The 24,360-nt window shown below is 46.1% G+C and overlaps 2 protein-coding genes across 3 annotated transcripts; one reads left to right on the top strand and one right to left on the bottom strand.

Moving 5' to 3' along the window:
• Positions 1-1,432: 1,432 nt before the first annotated feature.
• spice1 (spindle and centriole associated protein 1) lies at positions 1,433-9,936 on the top strand. 2 transcript variants are annotated; one of them, XM_084151874.1, is made up of 18 exons: positions 1,433-1,489; positions 1,718-1,813; positions 1,926-1,973; positions 2,075-2,221; positions 2,453-2,555; positions 5,953-6,071; positions 6,149-6,240; positions 6,509-6,660; positions 6,817-6,942; positions 7,089-7,381; positions 7,472-7,603; positions 7,736-7,865; positions 7,952-8,092; positions 8,240-8,730; positions 8,902-9,076; positions 9,161-9,236; positions 9,567-9,627; positions 9,734-9,936. In XM_084151874.1, exons 2-18 carry the CDS (start codon positions 1,718-1,720, stop codon positions 9,785-9,787), a joined length of 2,436 nt encoding a protein of 811 aa, XP_084008000.1. In that variant the 5' UTR covers positions 1,433-1,489; the 3' UTR covers positions 9,788-9,936. The 2 variants fall into 2 exon arrangements, with proteins under 2 accessions (XP_084008000.1, XP_084007999.1); XM_084151873.1 differs by having other exon boundaries at positions 1,470-1,489; positions 9,158-9,236.
• LOC311109275 (uncharacterized protein) lies at positions 9,827-15,259 on the bottom strand (the record flags this gene model as incomplete). Its single annotated transcript, XM_084152109.1, has 7 exons — positions 9,827-12,740; positions 12,824-13,060; positions 13,193-13,399; positions 13,501-13,752; positions 13,877-13,897; positions 14,025-14,342; positions 15,250-15,259. 7 exons carry the CDS (start codon positions 15,257-15,259, stop codon positions 11,347-11,349), a joined length of 2,439 nt encoding a protein of 812 aa, XP_084008235.1. The 3' UTR covers positions 9,827-11,346.
• Positions 15,260-24,360: the final 9,101 nt, after the last annotated feature.

The following is a 24,360-nucleotide window of genomic DNA, read 5'->3' on the forward strand; positions in this document are numbered from 1 at the left end:
GAATCCCTCTGGCACGGAAGCGAGGCTGTCCATGGTCTCCTGAAAATACGCTTCTCGGATGACTTTCCCCCAGAGATGCAGCGAAACCAACACTGGCCTTACATGTAATCCATACGCGCCCTGCGAGTGTTCTCACGGAATCTCCCCTTGTCCCTCTGTCCAGTCCACCAGCCCATCAAGTTGTTTTTCTCCACTTCTAATGCATGTCATGAGGTGAACTTCTCAAAACTTTTCTACAGTAGACTAAAATGTTGGAAACTAGTCCATGAGACTAAAATCGAATAGAGCACAGTCTCTGGTGCGCATTAAGGATAGGCTACGCCAGAAAGAGACGTGCAAGAGATGTAAACTTTTCACCCATTCATACAGTATTGCCTCCCAGGCTCTCACTCCGAGTCCATCTATGGCGAGAGTGCCTCGAATGAGAGGTGGGCTACTAGTTCAGCCATGCGCTTGCGCATTGGTTACTGACATTTTTCTAGACTTTTCAGCGCTCAGCTCAGCCAGCCAGCCAGTTGTCAGTGTGAAGAAGTGTCACTGCGTACGGTTCCGAGGAGCACCTCCGCTTTCTGAGGGTAGCCCCAGTGCGGTGTTGGGTGTGGGTGCTCCCTTGGGACCCCTGCGCGCACAATGGAAGCCCCGCTCGTTGAATGGAGCGCACGCACAGTCTGCTGCCCGGGTGGGACTCATACATTATCACTTTAAATTGACTTTTGTGCAATCTCTCTCACACCGATATGAATAGGCCCTATCGAGTGAATACCATATCATTAGGAATTAGAATACTAATAAGAATTTAATAGGATCTTTATGGTGAATAATAACTCATAATAATAATGTGGTCCTCTGTACCTCAGCTGGTAGAGCACCGCGCTTGTAACGCCAAGGTAGTGGGTTCGATCCCCGGGACCACCCATACACAAAAATTTATGCACGCATGACTGTAAGTCGCTTTGGAGTCATGCGTGCATACATTTTTTGTGTATGGGTGGTCCCATATATTAGGCTAACTACCAACTTTTTTTTAGTTAGGCTACATTACATCTTTCTCCTGATTATGTTGTTCAATGTTCAAGGTGGGTAGGTCTACTGTCTGTTCTGTCATATGGGAGCTGAACATAATTTGTAAGATGACATTGTCACCTGGTGGTCAAACGTATTAGCACAAATCCATAGAACCACTTGTTTTTTCCCCATTATTGATTATGCAAATGCTATACATTGTAATTTTAGATTTGGAACGTAATGAAGAGTGGACCTATTTTTCAAGTCATTTTTATAGCGTTTAGCCCTATCGCAAGCTCTTTCTTGCTACATCTAACTTACATCTCTTGCAAAACAACTCTGTGCGCCTTGCTTGTAGCTGTTGAAGACTACATTTCCCGTTATGCTATACTGCCAAAGAGCGTCCTTGTATTGGTAACTAGGAAGTGAGAAATTTAACCCAGAAGCGCGCAACAACTGTTGAACACAGCGCCACTCCACAACGGTAAGAAAACAATGAATACAGCAAACTAACTAAACACTTTGCTACAGTTAACTTAGTTTGCCAGTTAGCTACAACTATCTAGTTTAAGAGTAGCTTGCGTATGACTTTCATTGAAAAAGCTCTAATCTGGCAAACAACATAGCTAGGTAGGCTAACGTTAGCTAGTTAGCTAGCTATCCGGCTAATCAGACATTTTCTAGCTAGCTAACGTTATCGTTTATATCCCAGATGTCGTTTACGAGGGTGGGCCGCTTACAGCACAGTCAGGGAAAACGACCTGCTATGCGTCCCAAGAAGGCCAATGCCCCGAAGAGAGAGTGGGTGGTGAGTGTGCTAGTAGTTGCTGTCACTGTCATTGAATCAACTTTGCCACCAGGGGAGAATGAAGAGATACATTTATGAAATTATGATGACTACCATCTTCTGCTAATTTCAGAGCACCGTCCATGACCTCTCTGTACACAAGGCTTCACCGGAGGAGCTGGTAAGAGAGACATGTTATTGTTCTCTCTCTCTTTCTCTCTCATATTTTATGATGTTAGTTAGCCTAGGTCAGTATGCCTCGTTATCTCTCTTCCTCCTCAGAGTCGTCGTCATGAGATGCACCGGTCACAGAACCGAGTGGTAGCCCAGTGGGAGCTGAGAGAGAGAGCTCTGAGACGCAGGAGGAAGAAGGGCCTCCCTGGTGGCCCAGCTCCACTAGACCGCACCAGCCTCAACATCATAAGAGAGGTGAGGAGTACAGACAGACCTCATGCTCAGATCGTAGGGGTATCTCACATAAATCTAATTTGATATGAAACTGCTTTGAAATTGCAAACTCAAAAGTCAGCGCGCAACTCATTGATCACTTTACATCCTCTTGATTCCCCTCAGATGTTGCTTGAATGTTGTTTATATTACATAGTCGCAGATTAAACCTTTGTCTTCAAACTGAAGGCTCGTTGTCTTATTGTGCTGTAGGTGTTCTCAGATCAGTTCCAGCTGCAGGATGTTCTGGCCCGGTCAGACAGAGCCATGGCTGTGGTCAAAGACTTGTTTGGCGACGCACCTCGCAGGCAGACCGGTACGATAATGCTCTTATCCTGCTATGGATTACTTAATGGCTCTTCAATGTGTGTTGATCATGTATGGTTATTGTATGTCTATGTGTTTAAATGTTCTCTATGCATTAAACAGGGTTTCCGTTGTGGTGCCGTACATCTGACCAGCAGCATTTTAATTTACTGGACATTTGAGAAATTTACCGGACCCATAACTTGATTAGGGCATCCACCCACGGTGCTCCGAATGACATAAAACACATTTAGATCATGGTAATTCATCTTAACATGCAACTACGTGCATCCTTACCAAATTCCGATGCGTACTTTGAAGATGTTAGAATAAGTGTCCACATTTACTTTTCCTCAGCCAACAAGACGAGTAACGAACAGCAAAATCACAAGCCTATGTCAATCTACTATCCCCCATAGTAGAAAAGTTGACCTATTCTATTGGTCAGCTTGTCAAGAAAGAAATAGCCTGTTCCAAACACTCTGGGATAGTTGTGGGACGATAGATCCCAAATCCAACCAGTAGGCCTCGGCTACATTTACATTTACATTTTAGTCATTTAGCAGACGCTCTTATCCAGAGCGACTTACAGTTAGTGAATACATATTTTTTTTTATACTGCCCCCCCCGTGGGAATCGAACCCACAACCCTGGCGTTGCAAACGCCATGCTCTATCAACTGAGCTACATCCCTACCGGCCATTCCCTCCCCCTACCCTGGACGACGCTGGACCAATTGTGCGCCGCCCCATGAGTCTCCCGGTCGCGGCCGGCTGCGACAGAGCCTGGATTCGAACCAGGATCTCTAGTAGCACAGTTAGCACTGCGATGCAGTGCCTTAGACCACTGCGCCACTCAGGAGACATGAAAACCATTTTCTAAAGCAATGAGTCTGATGCAACAGATCAGAACAGTTAGCTTAAAATGTTGATAAACTATTATTTCTTCACATTATAAGCAATGCGCACAAGGCAGGAGGCTACGCACAAATGTTTGTTCCATAATGTAGTTAGGGGGAAAACACCGTTGTCAAAAGGGCACAGCACATGCGAGCGGTTTCATGTGACAGATGAAATTACAGTGCCTTCGCAAAGTCTTCAGACCCCTTGACTTTTTCCACATTTTGTTAAGTTACATCCTTATTCTAAAATGGATGAAATTGTTTTTTCCCCCCTTATCAATCTACACACAATACCCCAGAATGACAAAGCAAAAACAGGTTTTTAGACATTTTTGCTAATTTAAAAAGAAAATAAAAACCCCCGGAAATATCACATTTACAAAAGTATTCAGACCCTTTACTCAGTACTTTGCTGAAGCACCTTTTGCAGCGATTACAACATTGAGTCTTCTTGAGTATGACGCTACAAGCTTGGCACACCTGTATTTGGGGAGTTTCTCCCATTCTTCTCTGCAGATCCCCTCAAGCTCTGTCAGGTTGGACTGGGAGCATTGCTGCACAGCTATTTTCAGGTCTCTCCAGAGATGTTCGATCGGGTTCAAGTCCGGGCTCTGGTTGGGCCACTCAAGGACATTCAGAGACTTGTCCAGAAGCCACTCCTGCGTTCTCTTGGCTGTGTGCTTAGGGTCGTTGTCCTGTTGGTAGGTGAACCTTCGCCCCAGTCTGAGGTCCTGAGCGCTCTGGAGCAGGTTTTCATCAAGGATCTTTCTGTACTTTGCTCCGTTCATCTTTGCCTCGATCCTGACAAGTCTCCCAGTCCCTGCCGCTGAAAAACATCCCCACAGCGTGATGCTGCCACCACAATGCTTCACCATAGGGATGGTGCCAGGTTTCCTCCAGACGTGACGCTTGGTATTCAGGCCAAAGAGTTCAATCTTGGTTTCATCAGACCAGATAATCTTGTTTCTCATGGTCTGAGAGTCTTTAGGTGCCTTTTGGCAAACTCCAAGTGGGCTGTCATGTGCCTTTTACTGAGGAGTGGTTTCCATCTGGCCACTCTACCATAAAGGCCTGATTGGTGGAGTGCTGCAGAGATGGTTGTCCTTCTGGAATGTAATACCAATCTCCACAGAGGAACTCTGTCAGAGTGACCATCGGGTTCTTGGTCACCTCCCTGACCAAGGCCCTTCTCCCCCGATTGCTCAGATTGGTTGGGCGGCCAGCTCTAGGAAGAGTCTTGGTGGTTCCAAACTTCTTCCATTTAAGAATGATGGAGGCCACAATGCTGCAGAAATTATTTGGTACCCTTCCCCAGATCTGTGCCTCGACACAATCCTGTCTCAGAGCTCTACGGACCATTCCTTTGACCTCATGGCTTGGTTTTTGCTCTGACATGCACTGTCAACTGTGGGACCTTATATAGACAGGTGTGCACCTTTCCAAATCATGTCCAATCAATTGAATGTACCACAGGTGGACTCCAATTTCGAGTCTCAAAGCAAAGGGTCTGAATACTTATGTGTTATTTTTTTCTTTTCGCTTTGTCATTATATGGTATTATGTGTAGATTGCTGGAGAAAAAAACATTTAATAAATTTTAGAGTAAGGCTGTAACGTAACAAAATGTGGAAAAAGTAAAGGTCTGAATACTTTCCAAAGGCACTGTATCTGTTAGAAATTTAGAAAGAGGGGAGATCTAAAGATGCAACAACTAGCAAGGGTTGCAAATATGACTAGGATTGTGCCTTTAGCTACTGGACAATGAAAGAAAGTTGATTTTAAAACCAATAGAACATGAGAGAAATAGTCTACTGGTTTCAATGGCATATGGAAGTCTTTATAAAATAATTGCCTCTACGGATTTGGTCAGATTTTGGCTAGGCTACTTTGAAGCAAGGTAAGACATGCCTCATATATATATATATATAGTAAAACTTTCTGGATTCAAACAATTAAGTATATGTTTTCAAAATGCATACTGCCTCCAGCTCTGATGCGCTGATGAAGCCAAAGCATGCTTCAATTACCAGTTGAAAAATAGAAATTGTAGCTCTTTTTAATCGTGGCCATCAACAATTTTTATTTTTTACATGCGATTGCATTTAGAATTGTTGCACAATGATTGGGCCTATAAAATGTTTAATTCTAGCAGCAACGAAACAGCTGTAGCAGCAGCTCTCGCGCTGCCTGACAGATTTTCTGCTCAAAGGCTCTGTACCTGTATGCTGTGCGCATGTGATAAATAAGATACTAACGAATATACACGTGGCAATTTAATTCCACGAAATTATGCAAATTACCCATTAGATCGGTAAGCATGACCAGTCAAATGTATTTACATCGACTGGTATTTCAATCAATTAGGCATTTTTTCGTAATGGGATTTTTCTTCTTCCAGACAATCGGCTTTAAAAAAATGTATTGTATTGTCTAAAAGCCAGTTATTACCGGTTAACGGAAGCCCTAAAGTGTTGTTGTGAGTGATTGTATTCTTTGTGTTTCTCAGGGTTCCCCAGTGTTACCATGGCTCCAGACTGTGGCTCTGACTCAGACCTGCCTGTCCTGCAGAAACCAGAGGCCCCAACACAGCTCTCCCTCCTCAGCCAGTCTATGATGGACCCACAGGTACTGCTCTCACTCTCGCTCTCTTGTGTGCTTGTGTGTCTTTTTCCATTTCTTAACATGTTTATTTTTTATTTCAGGCTCTGAATGAGCTGGAGGACTCTGAAGACCATAGTGATGAAGAAACTGGCCATTCTGCCTCTATCAGTTTCAACTCCAACATGGATACCAGGTAACAACGCTGCCATTCTGCCAAACACTTAGCAATGCCCACACACAATGCTTCCCACTCATACACACCCATTACAAATGATTATTTGCCAGACGTGGACGTCTATTAAGGCAGCCCCCCGCACCTCTCTGATTCAGAGGGGTTGGGTTAAATGCGGAAGACACTTTTCGGTTGAATGCATTCAGTTGTGCAACTGACTAGGTATCCCCTTTTACCCTTATCTGTTGTAATGTTTCTATCATAAGCTCACATCCTTTTCTGTTGTCAGTTACAGGGTGCATACCCGGAAGGTGAAAGCCAAGTCTCGTACCAGAGGAGAGAAGCAGCAAAGACCCCAGTCTAACTCCAACCTCCAGGGGGCAGGAGGAGACAGCCCCCCTCAGACTCCCTGTGCCTCAGGGGGAACCCAACTACAAGCAGGTAAGAGGACAGATCCTTTAACTGGGAGGAGGGCTTGGATAGATGGCGTGCTATACTATACATCAAGTCTCATCCCCTATTTTCTATCTCAACTCTCTCTCACCCTCATTCTCTCTGTTCCTTTTCCCTCCTCTATCCTCCTCGCTCTCTATCCAGCTCTGAATGCCACAGTAAAAGTCCAGCGGTTGCGGTCCAGACAGCCCCAACCCCAGTCTGAACCTGAGGAGCGTTTCACCCTGGTCACTCAGGTCCTGAACCCTGACCCTCCTCTCACCCGCTCAGGTACCACTCATAGTGCATTACAACAACAGTCAATTAATTAGGTACTATTGTGTGAAGTTGACTGAATTAGTGCACATTAATGTGCTGTACTTGGTGCATAAAAGCATATGTTAACATGTTTCTCTATGTATCTTGTTTATATGTAGGCAGGAAGAGCCGGTCCTCGAAGGCCAGTAGGGGGCGCAGTACTGAGTCAGGTCTGGATGGCTCTACCCTCAGCTCTCTGAGTGGGAACCAGTCCAGCCTGGGGCTGCTGCAGGGCCTGCTGGGTCAGGTGGAGACAGAGCTGGAGGGCCTGGGGCCAGAGGAGCCTCCCAGAGCCCCAGGAGCAGGGGGAGGAGAGCGGACGACGGGGCCAAAGCACAGCACACACGGCCTCACAGGCTTCTCTGTGGCTCTGGTGTCTACACTGGGCCGTCTGGCTAGGCTACTCAGACAGGTACGTCTGACTAATGACTATTAGACTGGTTCTCTGTGTCTATGTTCTGTTATACCAGTATGATTGACAGCTCCGTCCCCTGTGTGTCAGAGAGAGGAGGAGGCTCAGAGGGAGGGAAAGGAGAGGAGGAGGCTGGAGGAGGAGGTGAAGGAGCAGAGGGGGCTGATAGATGCCCTCACCACAGAGACCCTGATCCTGAGAGAGGAGAGCGCCGCCCTGCAGGTCAGAACAGACATCACACACACAGTATCTCTCTACATCACTTCTACCTTAAGAATGGCTTCCAAGGCTAATTCATGTTTCTTCAAATCATTATGTGAGATGAAGAGATCTCTAATAGTGATTTCCCTCCAGGCAGGTCTGCAGCAGCGAGCGTGTGATCTGGAACAGAGGCTGGACACAGTGTTGCTGGCACTGGGGGGATTGGGGGTACTAGGAGGAGACAGGGACTATGAGCAACAAGACACTGGCAGCATAGCTACAGGTCAGTACACACAAACACACACACAGTTCACTATCACGTTCCTCAACGTGTTATGAGTATTGGTAAAGAGTTGTGTCCCTATGCAGGCAGTGAGTGGGAACCATCCTATGACGCAGACGCTCCTGTACCCTCCTATGAACAGAATCAGGCTGGTCTCACTCTCAACCCTGCTGTGCTGCTCTCACCACCACGTCAGAGAGACAACCGCCCACACAGTCACACCTCAGGTAACAGGTCTCTCTCTCTCTCTCTCTCTCTCTCTCTCTCTCTCTACCTCTTTCTCTCTCTACCTCTTTCTGGGTTGTCTATTTGTCTGTACTCTGCTCTCTTTCTTCATGTTTTCATTCTCTCATGTTGCTCTCCTTTCTCCCCAGCGGTTCGCTCCCTGTCTCTCCACCACGTTTCCTCTCTCCCTGTGACCCGGCGCTCCTGTGACGACCTCCAGACCGTCAGCTCCGCCCCCTCTCTCGTCAGCCTGCCCCGCCCTGCCCCTACACCCCCTCCAGCCCCCACCCCGGATCCCCTCCCTCTCCTCTGCGATCCGTCCCAGGGTGCCATGCTGTCTCAGATCGCCGAGCTGACCCGTCAGAACGCCCTCATACGGAATCAGCTGGGGCAGTTCCACCCCTCTACTCCTCCCTCCGGGTCAGGGATTTGTAAAGGTCAGAGTTCAGGCAGGGGGTCACCCAGAGACACAACAGATAGCAGAGGGTTTGTCTCCAGCAGCACAGGGAGAGTGACTCCCCAACAGGGCGTGGAGAAGAGAGGCTCTGCTCCCAGCAGTACAGGCAGAACAACACCCCAGCGTGAGGCAGGGAGAGAGAGGGGGACATGGTCCTGTGGTGGAGAGCTGCAAACACAGCAGGTGAGGAGGTCACATCTAACAGACCACTCACTGTCCAGATTTCAGGTCTTTTGAATACTGTACAGTACAGCATGATAAACATTCCATGAGTTGAACATACTGGTGCCTTCAATCAGGTTTCTCATGATTGACAGGTGAAGTACCTGCTGTTTCTCTGTGTGTCTTCTACAGTCTGTGGTTTCTGAGGGCCCAGGCTGTGAGAGCAGTGTGGAACAACGCCTCCTAGAGCTCAACAGGCAGAGTGCAGCAGCCAGGAGCAGACTGCTGGAGCTCATAGAACAACAGAGACAGAGCTCCTCCTCAGCCAGAGTCTCCCCCTCCGTCTCCCCCATACCTCCACTGTCAGGTAGGGCAGCTGTGAGACAAGGTGCGTGTGTGTAATGAATACTGTGTGGAGATGGTTACCTTGAAACTTTCTCCCTCTCAGCAGCAGCACTGAGCCCAGAGTCGTCCGTGCTGATGCCTGAAGAGGACCCCTCCCCCCCGGGCAGTGGAGGCAGTAGACGGTGAGTCTGAATAAGAACTGTAACCATTAGGGAGGACTGTAACCATTAGGGAGGACTGTAACCATTAGGGAGGACTGTAACCATTAGGGAGGACTGTAACCATTAGGGAGGACTGTAACCATTAGGGAGGACTGTAACCATTATGGAGGACCGTAAATTTAGGGAGAACCGTAACCAGGACAATACAACACTGACCTTAGATCAGTGACTATATGGGAAACTTTATTCTAATCGACTCGACACATTGGAGGTCGGGAGGTGATGTGGATGAAGGGATCAGAGGTCAGGGAATGATGGTCATCTTGACTGAGGAGGTCCTGTGTGTTTCAGGTCTGCTGGTGGGGTCTCTCCACAAAGCCTTGGAGGACTGTCCAGAGGCAGCAGGACTCCGGTACACACACACACACACACACACACACACACTGGTACATCCTATTTGTGAAATGTTGAGTCTTTTTTAAGGATGATCATACAATTTTCCCTTTTGTCTGGTACAGGTGGAAAAGCTTAAAGGAGAAGGCTGGTTTGCGTTGTCCACACATGTAAGATGAACAAGTTAAGAACAGAAAACACAAACACCCTGCAACTTTTATAACTTTTACTAGAGGTCACTTTAGACTTAAAATGTTTTTGTTTTTTTACCCTGTTTTTACCTATGCAATTTTATTATGTTTGTGAATTAAAATGTTTGATAATTTACAGTGGTTGTGTGGTTGTGTTGCTAGTGCACATATAATTTTCTCCCTCAGCACAATTTCAGTTGAGGCCAGTTTCAATAACATTTAATAGCACTGTATAAAAAGGCCAGCTTTTTAAATTATTGGTGTTAAATTATTGGTGTAAGAGCTCATATTGAACATGATTACATTTACATTTTAGTAATCTAACAGATGCTCTTATCCAGAGCGACTTACAGTAAGTGCATTCATCTTAAGATAGGTAGGTGAGATCATCACATATCACAGTCATAGTAAGTGCATTTTCCTCAATAAAGTAGCTACTGTATCAGCTAAGTCAGTGCCAGTAAGAAAAGTCAGGTGCATGGTTTCTATTATAAAAAATAAAAAAAATATTATGATTAAACTATATCGACTAAAGTACAGCATGTATTGTTGGACAAAAATATAAAACATAATGCTTCTGTGTAGATAGATAAATAACTGAACAAGGATTGTGAGGGAGAGAATGAACACACTGTCTCATTCTATAGCTGGGTTTAATAACATTAGACTCCCCAGACTCCATCCTATCATGCTTTACATGTGAAGACAGCTTTCTGGTGCTGAAGCACCTTTTTCAATAATGTGGGTGTCATCTCTATGCCTGAATACCAGCTTGTTGTTTCTGGTATTAAATCCCACCAAGTGAAACTTAAACCCTATTCGGACGGGATACGTTTTACTGGGGGAGCTCCGGTAATGTAATTATGTGCACGAGCACAAAACACCACATCCGTAATTTTAGTCCCGTCCGAATCTGCCATGTCGGTCATTTTTACATGGAAGGAAGGTTATTATCCCAGCCCTAAAAACCTACTGTTTTTCGGCAAACTCCAAGGTCCTCTAATAATACTTATCCCGTGCGAATCATCATCCCTGTGTTTTGAGGGATATTACAGAGTTTTTAACAGGTGCTGCACCCAGTTTGGGTAGAACATGGGAACAAATTGACGCTTAAAATAAAGTGCTATGCACGTAGCCTACAGATTAACTGTTTTTTTTCCACATCAACTTTCCTAGTGCCATACTTCTCTTTTAAAAGATGAAGTGGCTGATATTGTGCCAATGAATTGATAAATTGCCAAATACGTCAGGTAATTACATTTCTACATAGGTTACAGTTCATGGTTCTTATTGATATGCATTATTATTTAGACTTTCTCTGAACTGAAGGCCATTAGGCCAATATTAGGTTATCCATAGACATTTGAAATATCTTCAGGCCTAGAAGAGCCTCCAGGCTTCCGTCATAATGGTACATTAAAAAAAAAAAAAATACAGTTTGGTAAAACTAATCCCGTCCGAATCGTCCATGGGAAAAACGGACATGCTGGGGCAATAATTACATAACCGACGTTCTATAGTAATACTAGTCCCGTGTGAATATGGCTTTAGAAAACTTCACAGTCCCTCTCGGCCACAGCAGAGATCCTCCCTGTCTTGTAGATGAACTTGACCTGGCAACGTGTCCCTGTGGTCGTGACACTGAAGCAGCAGCCCCCCTCCTGTAGCGTGGCGGAGTGTCTCTGAGAGACCTGCTCCAGCTCTGTCCCGCTCTCCCTCCCCTGCCTCCCCTCTCTCATCCACACCGTCTCGCCCTCTACTGCCAAAACCAACACTGTCCCCCCTAAACCCTGCACCTCGCCCATCCCCTCCTCCTGCAGTCCAGACACACGTACACACTGCGGCTCACGTACCTCAAAGTACTGGCCCCTGTCATAGCCGCGGCAACTAACACTGATAAGAAACGAGGCTGGCTCGGAGGTGACAAATTGGAGGACTTCCTCTATCCCGTTGTCGATGGCGACTGGGCCCCTGACCCTTTCTCCCCAGCGTATCTCTGGCCCTCCAAAGATCCGTACTTTCTCTGGGACGAGCTGGAAGCTGTGATGCTCCCCTGGCTTTAGGTAGCTCTCCAGACCCAACAGAGTGTCTTTATGCAGCTCCTGTAAGTTAGGCAGGCCCCATCTGACCGGGTCGTACTTTACCACAGACAGAACCCTGTGTCTCACCCCAGCATCGAAGCCCTGGGGGCCGAACGCCGGCCGGGCCAGGGTGGAGCGGATGTGCTGGGTGATGGTAGCAATAGGAGCCTGGGAGAGATCTATGGAGGTAGCACTTTCGTGTGGGTGCACCCTGTCCAGCAGACGTGTGATGCAGAGGCAGAGATCTCTGTGCTGGCTGGGGAGAGCAGCTGGGGTTGGGTGTGTGGAGGGAGCTCCATGTCCCAGTGCTTTGCGGATGACCCGTGCAGGCAGGCCCTGGAAACAGGTGACTCTGTGGAGTCTGCGAGAGCGGCAGGGGTACACAGCCCCCTCTTCAAGAGGGGAGAGGCACAGACTGTCCTGGAGAGGGTGGAGGTCACGTAACAACTGAGCTAGTACTTTAACACTCTGTAACAGGCTCTCAGTTCCCCCGTCCGCCCAACACTCCTCCAACTCCTGGAGAAGCTCTGTCTCCACTCTCTCACTGTCTCGTAATAGACGGACAGCATCCCTAGGGTTCCACAATGATTCCACTGCAGCCCCAGGATCCTCCAGTGCCTCTGCCATGCTGTCCCACAGGAGAAAGCTAAAGATGTTCCACACTTTGTCAATGTGGTCTCCAGCTTGCAGGTGGTGGTGGTCCCCAGTGTGGAGATGGTCCCCAGCTCGCAGGTGGTGGTGGTCCCCAGTGCGGAGGTGGTCCCTAGCTTGCAGGTGGTGGTGGTCCCAGGAATGGAGAAAGGCCTCAGCCACTGGCAGCAGCTTCAGTAACATGCATCCCCTCTCAGACAGCAGCACCCCTAAAAGCAACAAAACAGTTACTGATAGGTAGCTTGAGAAGTACCTGATACAAATAGGCAAATAAGTAAGTAGTGAGACCTACGGTGTGCTGTGCACTCTGCCACCCTGCTTAGCAGCCTTGAGGCATCCTGGGTCTTAATGAGGAAGAGGGTGACCAGGGCCCTGAGCTGAGCGATGTCCCCCACCCCCACCCCATCCAACAGGCACTCTCTGACGGTCCTCCTGGGCAGACCCACCGCCACCCCCAGCTCACACACATTTAGCCTGGCCCCCTCACCTGGAGCCACGGCCAGCAGGGACAGTACCTGCTGGAGCACACCTGAGAGGGAGGAGGGTGTGACACAGGTTGTCACTGTCAATTGTTTATTGTATTTTCAATCTGAATCTATGGTCTATCTGCTGCTACTGATCTACTTGTGTTATAATGGTAGTTAACTGGTGTAAGCTTTACCTGAGAGTATGTGGGTGTCTGGGAGAGACACAACTTCCCCATCAGTATGTCTGGTCTCAACTGCTATAGGAGTACTACAGTCCCCATAATCCTTCACTTCCACAGGAGTACTACACACCCCAGGATCCTCCACTGCCACAGAGGTGATATAAGCTTCATGACCACTGACCACAGAGATATCAGGCAGAGCCTCTACCAGCCCACTGACTGAAATACAGACATAAAACACATGAGACAGAAAACAGTCATTAGAAATAAATTGGCAACAAAAGTAATAAACTTGTTATAACAAGTTAATAACTAGTCACCACTGATGTCTGAGGCCAGCTGTTGGTCTTCGCTGCCCAGGGCCTGGTAGAAGCTACAGCAGGCCCTCTCTCCCTTGGACAGACAGATGGACAGGAGCTGGTGGGTCTGCTGGTAGGATGTGGGCACTGCCTGGACCTGGTCCAGCTCAAACTGGGTCAGGGTGCCATTAGAGAACAGCTCCAGGGAGACTGGCAGGACAGAGAACCCCAACCGGCCACACAGGACACTGAGCTGGGCCTGCAGCTTACGCTCTGGGGAAGCCCAACAGTTCAGCACAACATTGAATCAGATAGGAGATGACCAATGCCAGATTAAAACACCTATGCATACCAACAGTCTGACCCTTTCAGAAAGAGGTTCTCTTCATTACCATACCTGTGGGTCCACGCTGAATATCTGTGGGGGAAACAAAAGACATCAAATATTGTCTTAAGACTTATGTTTGCATGCGGAAGATGACATTTTGAAATGTGTTAACTATATTCATACACATGCGTGTGTTCACACACTTGTCCTTCCATACCTGCATCAGTTCTGAGCCAGGCTCGGAGGCGCGGGTAGTGCTGCTTGCATCTCCTGAGGCACTCCATGAAGCCTCTGGCCCCAGCCTCGTCCATCTCAGCCTGGACCACCTCCAGCAGCCTGCGGGCCCGGCCCTGAGGGGTCCTCTCTGCCCCCACCTCAAAGTAGTTCTCCTGGGAGAGCAGGCCGGCTGCCAGGGTCCTGTCCAGCAGGGGAGCCAGGTTATACAGGGAGGCCACCAGGAGCTCTCTGGAGGCCAACAGGTGGGACTTCACAGGCTGCTTTTGCCCCCCTGGAGGTCCCACTGGGCCTGGGTCTTCTGTCAGGAAGGATCAATCATTACTTAATCTTAGCAGTTATTCAAGCAGATAGGTAGTTACATTGTGGGACAGTGTGTGCTTCAAACTACACTAGTGTGCATATAAAAGGGGATACATCCTCTACCTAGGTCTAATGTAGTTGGGAATTCCATCACCATGTATACTGATCAATTGCAGGCAGCCTGGCAAAGAAAAGTACATTTCATTTAGATCGTTTTTTATTTAGCAAACTTTTTAATTGTGAATTATACATTAAATCACAGGTACATCTGGAACTTGTAACGCTAGCTTTCTTTCAGTCAACTTCCTGGTTTAGCATATGAGCACATTTCTGTCAAAGTTGACAGCAGAATGTCTGCCTTTTGCCCTTTTCCCACCAAAAAACCTAAATCCTCAAACATGACAACACTGACTGTAATAATTTGGCTCTGAACTAATATACACTAGTAAACTTTTATTGAAACGAGTAAATTATCCTACCCGAATGTGTGGAGTCTCGAAGAAGTTTCAGCACTCAGCAGGGTTAAAGGACTACGGTACCCAGCATGCTTTGCAATTAGAAAGTCCCTGCCCAGCAACGAGCCGATTCCAAAGACTATGGACTCGTGGCTGTCGTGAGAAGGTACCTGAAGCCAGGTTAGTTTTGAGGACGACAATAAAGTTTGATTCTCACGGGATGGTGACATTAATAGCTACCACAAATGACATCATTTGCAAGTACATGTCTACTGACTCCAACTTTTACAAGGTAGTTTGCACGGCTGAATTTTTTTTTTGCAAGTGTCATGTGGCAATTTCTCAACGCTCTCCCTGGGAAGAGTAAGTGTCCTTGTCTTGTACAGATGAGATGACTCCACAGAAAAGCAGGAAGCCTCAGAGGAAACAGAGATCTCACAAGCTGCTGACCTTTGCCCATCCTGAGAACTTCCCCAAAAGCAGGGCAGGGTACAGGAAGCACAGCCACAGACAGAGGGCCTTCAGGGCAAGCTAAAGGTTGGAACATTACCGTACATTAGCCACCTTGACCTCTGTCGCAGCTCCTTCAAGTCACCAGAAAGCAGGTTCAGTGGACCATCCACATTCAAGTAGTCCACCTCAATAATTCAGAACATACGTTAAATGTTTATTCCACTAGATGGTAGTGTTTCACCTAGAACAGAATTACATTGCAGCTAGATGTTGCAATACCACTAAGTTGCCAACAGGAAGGGGGTGTCTCAACCAAAGCAACATCTATATGAAGGTCAATGGGGAAATATTTGAGGATAGTTATTGGGGACTCAGTGGACCCAAAGGCACAAAATAGGGAAATAAAATAAAGAGTTGATTTGCTGCAATTGATATTGCGTAATGAAATTGCGTATTAGCTAACTTTGAGGAAGCAAGAAAGTCAACAATGTCCCCAAAAGCAAAAATTTGCCCCAAATATTAGTATGATGATATGATAGTACCATGATCAGTTTCTAAAGCCTTCCCACTCTCTTTAATGTTCAGTCTAAGAAAAACATAGACAGCTACTGTAACAAAGGATTTGCAATCTTGTATTCCAACATGTTGAGTGATTATTTAGCTGTTTAGACTGCTTCTTGATCTTTTCGCCACAAATCATTGTATCAACCAGTAATTCAACAGACAATATTTTCTTTATCACCTCAGGTATGCACTATGCTATATGCTGTGGTTTGCAGGTTGCATGGCCAGGGTTGAGAGTAGAGTAGAGTGGGGAGGAAGGAGAGGAGCACTTGAGTTTTTCCAGAGAGCAGTGACTATGCCACAATAGCCAGGGGGAATCGAGGTTGCCAGCTTGTAGTCAGTCCTAAAATACATACATTAGTTACCTCTGGTTTGTTCAGCCATTCATATGGGAGGAAATGAAAGGGGAAAGAATGGGGTTTTGGGATCAATGCTGAAAATAAGGTCTGAGGTTAACACTTAGAAGATCTTATACATTTTGTTCTATGAGATAATATCAGTCAGTTAACATGACCTTTATGAATTACGAAGCCTTTATGTGCTTGTTTTGATTACATAAATGCTTCAAAATTCACCAAAGTGACATCAGCTGATGAAGATTATCTCAGAACAAAACATACACTGAGTGTACAAAACATTAAGAACACCTGCTCTTTCCATGACATAGACTGACCAGGTGAAGGCTATGATCCCTTATTGATGTCACCTGTTAAATCCACTTCAATCAGTGTAGATGAAGGGGAGGAGACACGATAAAGAAGGATTTTTTAAAGCCTTGAGACAATTGAGACGGATTGTGTATGTGTGCCATTCAGAGTGTGAATGGGCAAGACAAAAGATTTAAGTGCCTTTGAACGGGGTATGGTAGTAGGTGCCAGGTGCACCGGTTTGTGTCAAGAACTGCAATTCTGCTGGGTTTTTCACGCTCAACTGTTTCCCAAGTGTATCGAGAATGGTCCACCACCCAAAGGACATCCTGCCAACTTGACACAACTGTGGGAAGCATTGGAGTCAACATGGGCCAGCATCCCTGTGGAACGCTTTCGACATCTTGTAGAGTCCATGCCCTGACGAATTGAGGCTGTTCTGAGGGCAAAGGGTGGGGTGCAACTCAATATTAATAAGGTGTTCTTAATGTTTGGTATACTCAGTGTTTTAAGATCTACTAAGCCTTAAACACATTCATTTTCCCATAGGCTTTGGCCATGGCGGAATTAGTGCCTACAAAAAGACGCCATTACTATTGCTCTCCATATCTTAAGGAGTAAATATGTCAGATAATAACTGTCCTGCAGTATAAAGATTCCGGGAGCAGCGGCGGTAAACACAGGGTTAAGGGTCGTCACGGTGATGCCAGGGGGAGCGGGAGGGGCTTATTGTGTTCTGTGCGACTGAGTGGAGGAGGGGATGAATGGGGATTAACCTTGCCCCAGTGGCTCGCTATACTCCCCCCCCCCCCCCCCATACCCCCCTCCACCCCACCCAGAGACCTGGGGAACGTTGTGGGAACCCTCTCCTTCATCTGCCTCTAAGCAGTTAAGGGAGACTCCCTTCTCCACTTCTACACCAGCCAACCTCTCCACATACTGTACACAAGTTTGTCCTAATGCACAGGCAGTAGGTTGAAATTGTATATAGCTACTCATATAGGGTATACAATATATACATTTGCATACACACATACAGACACAGTGACATATTCATGGAGATAATGATGCTCACAAATGCTTACATGTGTACAATAGGCCTGAATCTCATAGTTGCTTGATACACTCATGTGCACAGTCGACCATTAAAACACACACTTAAGGGACAGACACACACACACACACACACACAATGCCGATGTGAGTGGGGGGAGACTGCACAGGCACACGCTTTAGTTTTCTTAACACATTTAAATCTGCTCCTACTTCACCTTAATGAAGGGGGGTTGGAGTCTCCCCCTCTCCACAGCCCAGAAAACACACACCCTCTTTCTCACACACACTCCAGCTCAAACACACACTCTGTCACTGCTTGACACGATCGACTTCCACATTGTCTAGGGAAGTTGTGAGGGACACTTGACAGGCTGGAGTAGTGGTTAATGGTGGAGATTGGTGGTCAGAATTAAAACGTTTTCACGATGAAGTCTTTGTGATATAAATACCTTATTTTGCTATTTGTCTGTCCCCTTGTTGACTTCTAGACTATTGGCTTGTGTGAATGCTTCACATGTGGCCTTAGGGATAAGATTGTAGATAGACATTTCTTACATCTGGCGTGTCTGATAAGGTACATTAAAACCACTTGGGTTTTTATTCAGCTCTAAATGTTCGCCAAGGTTTTTTGTAGATGGCCAAGGCTTCCAGACGTGTACCTACCCATAGAAGGACGGCTGCTCAGAATATGGAATATGTATAGCTATGTAACAAAGTAGCATCCTGATCTCGCAAGCTTACATTGTGTTTTGCTACACAACGAAAGGAGAGCGCAGTGGTCAGGATCGTGGATCAGGCTAGCAACAGAGAGATAAACAAAAGAGATGAAACTGTACTGTCAATGTTATTTGACAGGGTGTGGTTTTGGAATGTATCCATTGGCCTTTTTCTTATTGACTTCTATAGAAGCGTTGGAGTCCAGTGCCCTTCACTCTCAGGAAGGATACCATTTGTTCTCTCTAAACTTTGTAGCTTCACTTTGCCTCCACCAGAGGGCAACATCCACATACCACTCTGTCCATGCACACACACGCACACACACACACACACACACACACACACACACACACACACACACACACACACACACACACACACAGTATGAGGCTTGTGTTGAGAGGGCTGTGAGTTGGAATGTGCCCTCTTTCTCTCAACATATAAAGCCACTAACTATGACTTTCATCTTCTTTGTGATGTAGTTTCCACTGTGAGGTTGACTATTTACTTTGTTTTACCACGGTGGTTTAGTTTGTCGTTATGAAGCTGAATAGTGTTTGTTTGACCATAGTCTCTATATAAATTCAGCTTTGGTGGGCTTGTTTTTAGATGCATCAAGTTTGTAACTCTTAACCTTGGTATGTAGTGTTATGTATAGAGGCCGTTTTAGGAAGATTTTGTGTTTCTGATAGGTTGCAGTTGGTCTGAATGAACCTCAAACTGTGTCTTCAGAAACTACTAGAGAGTAGTAACCCATTGACTGTTATGGTATGTCTCTATATGCATGTGTGTGAAGAAGGGAGAGTGTGTATTTGAAGTGTGTCTGTGTGTGTGTAGAGGAGTGTACCGCGCTGCTGTGTTAGGTTCTGATCTGAAGCAAGCTGTTGCTTGCTGTGAAAATATTATTGCAAGTGTTTATTATTGCTTCAGTGTGAAACAGTGGGAGTGTTGTGTGTGCCTCACGGGCTGGCGGGGGATGTGTGTGAGTGCGTATGAACGGGGAGTGTTTATATGTGTGTGAGTGTTGGGTGGGTAATCTCTCCTCCCTCCCTCCCTCCCTCCCTCCCTCCCTCCCTCTCTCCCTTTTCTGTTCCCACAGGCCTGCCACCAGGACCCAGTGCAGGCTGGGTAATGGCGAGGCCAATAGGAGTTGATTAGTTCCGGCTGGATCCCAGATAGTTCTGACAGGCAGGAGAAACGAGCTCCCAGCATGAACCCCCCCCCCCCCCCCCCCCCTCCTGTCTGAGGCACAATGGGGCCGTCAGGAGAAGGACTTTTTAAACAACTACAGCCCCAACAACCAATACTGGGCCATTATCACAGCACACACCCACACCATGCTATTAACACGCACATATCACTACATAAAACACACAGCCACTATAGTGATACTAGAGCAGATAACACACAAGGATCATGCTAGAACTTCAACACTACACCGTAGAGCTAATGTGTTACTGAAACAGAATACTGTACAAAATAGAAACCTGAAGAAAGGGGGGGAGGGAGAGGATTCGAAAACAACTCTCAGTAACCCAGAGTCATGACATTACTTATCACATTAACACAACACCACTATAATATCACATTAACACAACACCACTAGGATATCACATTAACACAACACCACTATGATATCACATTAACACAACACCACTATGATAGCACATTAACACAACACCGCTATGATATCACATTAACACAACACCACTATAATATCACATTAACACAACACCACTATGATAGCACATTAACACAACACCACTATGATAGCACATTAACACAACACCACTATGATATCACATTAACACAACACCACTATGATATCACATTAACACAACACCACTATGATAGCACATTAACACAACACCACTATGATAGCACATTAACACAACATCACTATGATATCACATTAACACAACACCACTATGATATCACATTAACACAACACCACTATGATATCACATTAACACAACACCACTATGATATAACATTAACACAACACCACTATGATATCACATCATCAGTGCAATACTATTGCACCCTAATAACAATGTTATTACATAGCACAGTATGTTATTAACAAAACAATGATGCATACACAATACCTAACAACAGATAGAGCGCTGACACCATGCAATGCCATTCATAATATACCATTGCCCATCGATATCCAATAACACAATATGGCTGAACAGAATCACACTGCACTGTATCGCAACATGTGATGACACTATAGAACCTGTATTCAGAATAGATTGACCATATCACCTAACCACACAACAACACACCTCTCTTTCCCTCTCTCTTTCCCTCCTTTTTTCCTTCCTCTCTGCCCTCTGGTTCTCCTCTCAGTCCCTCTATCCACTCTCTTTCCCACCCCCTTGGATCATCTCTTTCTTCTCCTCTCTCTCTCTCTCTCTCTCTCTCTCTCTCTCTCTCTCTCTCTCTCTCTCTCTCTCTCTCTCTCTCTCTCTCTCTCTCTCTCTCTCTCTCTCTCTCTCTCTCTTTCTCTTTCTCTTTCTCTTTCTCCACACATAATCGTTTTCATAAATCAATTTGGGACGCACATCAGTCAGAGCTGAATGGACGAGCCCCCCTCTGAGCCAGCGTATTAATCTACCTCAGCATGCCCTGCCACTCACTCACACACACACACACACACACACACACACACACACACACACACACACACACACACACACACACACACACTCACACACTCACAGACTTACACACACTCACAGACTTACACACACACACACTCAGACTTACACACACACACACGCACAGACTTACACACACACACTCACAGACTTACACACACACACACTCACAGACTTACACACACACACACACACTCACAGACTTACACACACACTCACAGACTTACACAAACACACACTCACAGACTTACACACTCACACACTCACAGACTTACACACACACACACTCACAGACTTACACACACACACACACACACTCACAGACTTACACACACACACACACACTCACAGACTTACACACACTCACAGACTTACACACACACACACACACACACACACACACACACACACACACACACACACACACACACACTCACAGACTTACACACACACACACACACTCACAGACTTACACACACACACACTCACAGACTTACACACACTCACTCACAGACTTACACACACACACACTCACATACTTACAAACACTCACAGACTTACACACACACACACACACTCACAGACTTACACACACACACACTCACAGACGTACACACACACACACACACACACACACACTCACAGACTTACACACACTCACAGACTTACACACACACACACTCACAGACTTACACACACACACACACACACGCACACAGACTTACACACACACACACACACTCACAGACTTACACACACACACACACACTCACAGACTTACACACACACACACACACACTCACAGACTTACACACACACACACACACTCACAGACTTACACACACACACACTCACAGACTTACACACACACACTCACAGACTTACACACTCACTCACAGACTTATACACACTCACTCACAGACGTACACACACTCACAGACTTACACACACACACTCACAGACTTACACACACACTCACTCACAGACTTACACACACACACACACACACACACACACACACATACACTCACAGACTTACACACACACACACTCACAGACTTACACACACACACACTCACAGACTTACACACACACACACTCACAGACTTACACACACACACACTCACAGACTTACACACACACACTCACAGACTTACACACACACACTCACAGACTTACACACACACTCACTCACAGACTTACACACACACTCACTCACAGACTTACACACACACTCACTCACAGACTTACACACACACACAGACTTACACACATATTCATGCACTATTGCACAGATACATACACACACTGACTCATCAAACACACACACACATCCATTCCACACACACACTGATTCCTTACAAACACACACACACACACACACACATCCATTCCAAACACACACTGACTCCTTACAAATACACACACACACACACATCCATTCCAAACACACACTGACTCCTTACAAACACACACACACATCCATTCCACACACACACTGATTCCTTACATACACACCGTGTCTAAAAAGTGTAATCTCCCAGAATCAATTTGTTTTCTCTCTGCCCTGTTAACTCTATCTTCTGTGGACATTTCCTGTCTGTCGCGACCTCCTATTACTACCCCACACAGGCCCATATTAAATGTATATATAGTCACGCTTTAAAGACCAGGAGAGTCCACGCCGTTTCTCACACAGAAAGACCTACAGCACGCTGACACTGATTCACAACCAGTCCTCTGTTTGCTACCAGTATGGTGAATAATACACTGTATAGGAAGGAAGGAAACTACAGGAAACCGCCAAAATAAAGGAAACACTTGAGTAATAAGGGATAAAGAATATGTTGAATCAGGAGCTTCCACACAGGTGTGGTTCCTGAGTTCATTTAGCAATTAACATCCAGTAATGCTTAGGGTCATAAAAATGCCCAGTTGCCAATTGTTTTGGCTACCATGGCTAGAAGAAGAGATCTTAGTGACTTTGAAAGAGGGGTCTCAAAGTAGCATATGGGGTTTAAAGGTTTTTCCACCACCATCAACAAAACACCAAATTATGGCATTTCTTATGTAAGAATGGTGTTGCATCCCTCCAATAGATTGAGACACTGAGTCCATGAGACAACATGGCTTCAGTTTGCGTGAGTGGATAACATTAAAAGTATAGTCAGATCCAAAATGGCTAACCTATGCTCCACAGTTTCCTGTGAGTGCATCTGCCTGCCTGTCACTCACTCTCCAGCACCACTCTGGCCGCTCATTAGGAACATCTCACTTAGGGTAACTGTGTTATTTCAGTGTTTGTAGCTCGCTGTGGGAGTGTTTTTGTGTGGCGTGGCTCTGGGTGTGTGTATGTGTGTATGCGTGTGTGTGCGTGTGTGTGTGTGTGTGTGTGAGGGAGGTTAGAGGAGAGTGTGATTCCAGATGTGGTTTTACTGCTCTGGCAGGGTGACAGGGCTGTAAAGAACCTCTCTGGAGTAGCCTGGGGGAGAGGGGGAGGAAAGGGGGAGGAGAGGGAGGGGGAGGAGAGGACGTAAGTGCAGGGCAGATTTTAGGGCCTGAGGGACTGAAATGGAGGGAGGTGGGGGGGGGGGAGCGAAATGACTTTTCCTGGCATGAGCACTCAGCTTTATTGGCTCAGGTGTATGGAGCGTCTGGCTCTGGAACCATAAAGTGGGACACAGACTGAGAGGGAGTGGGGGGGGGGGGGGGTACTGCACTAACAGGTATGTGTTTGTGTGTTTACGCAAAAAAGATGGCATGAATCAGTTTGGGAAAGTTTTGTGTTGGAGAGTAAAATGTAGTTTCTAGTATTTAGTGTATATGTGCATGTTTGCGCGTGTATGAGTGTCAGAGTGTGTGTGTGTGTGTGCATGAACGTGTATGAGCATGTAAGAGTGTGTGCACGTGCACATATGTGTGTATGCACATGTGTGTGTGCATGTATGATCGTGTAAGAGTGTGTGTGTGTGTGTCTATGCAGGCATGTGTGTGTGTAGTGAGTGTTCCTGATCTGTGGGTCCTGCAGCTTGTTAGTCATGCTCGTTAATATGCGTCTGCTTTACAGGCCCTGTTCAAAGACTGGTGTGGCATTTCATCTAGCTAGATCACCTTCTACACTACTGACTGACTGGAGGAGGAGGAGGAGGAGGAGAGAGAAGAGAAGAGAAGAGAAGAGAAGAGAAGAGAAGAGAAGAGAAGAGAAGAGAAGAGGAAGAGAAGAGAAGAGAAGAGAAGAGAAGAGAAGAGAAGAGAAGAGAAGAGAAGAGAAGAGAAGAGAAGAGAAGAGAAGAGAAGAGAAGAGGAGAGGAAGAGGAGAGGAGAGAGAGGAGAGGAGAGGAGAGGAGAGGAAGATGGTATTAAACATTTTGTATTGTAGATATGTAGTGGTGTAATAATGTTATATGATGTACTGTTTTATCTTTAGTTTTATGTGTAACATAAGTGCCTTAATATGG

This window comes from Coregonus lavaretus, assembly GCF_964263955.1.
Source record: "Coregonus lavaretus genome assembly, chromosome: 34".
Classification (NCBI taxonomy): Eukaryota; Metazoa; Chordata; class Actinopteri; order Salmoniformes; family Salmonidae; genus Coregonus; species Coregonus lavaretus.

Coding starts and splice junctions, on each gene's coding strand:
- spice1 (XM_084151873.1), top strand. CDS start 1,718: ATGTCGTTTACGAGGGTGGGCCGCTTACAGCACAGTCAGGGAAAACGA. Junction 6,943..7,088: donor CCCTCCTCTCACCCGCTCAG/GTACCACTCATA, acceptor GTTTATATGTAG/GCAGGAAGAGCCGGTCCTCG. Junction 8,093..8,239: donor CCCACACAGTCACACCTCAG/GTAACAGGTCTC, acceptor CTTTCTCCCCAG/CGGTTCGCTCCCTGTCTCTC.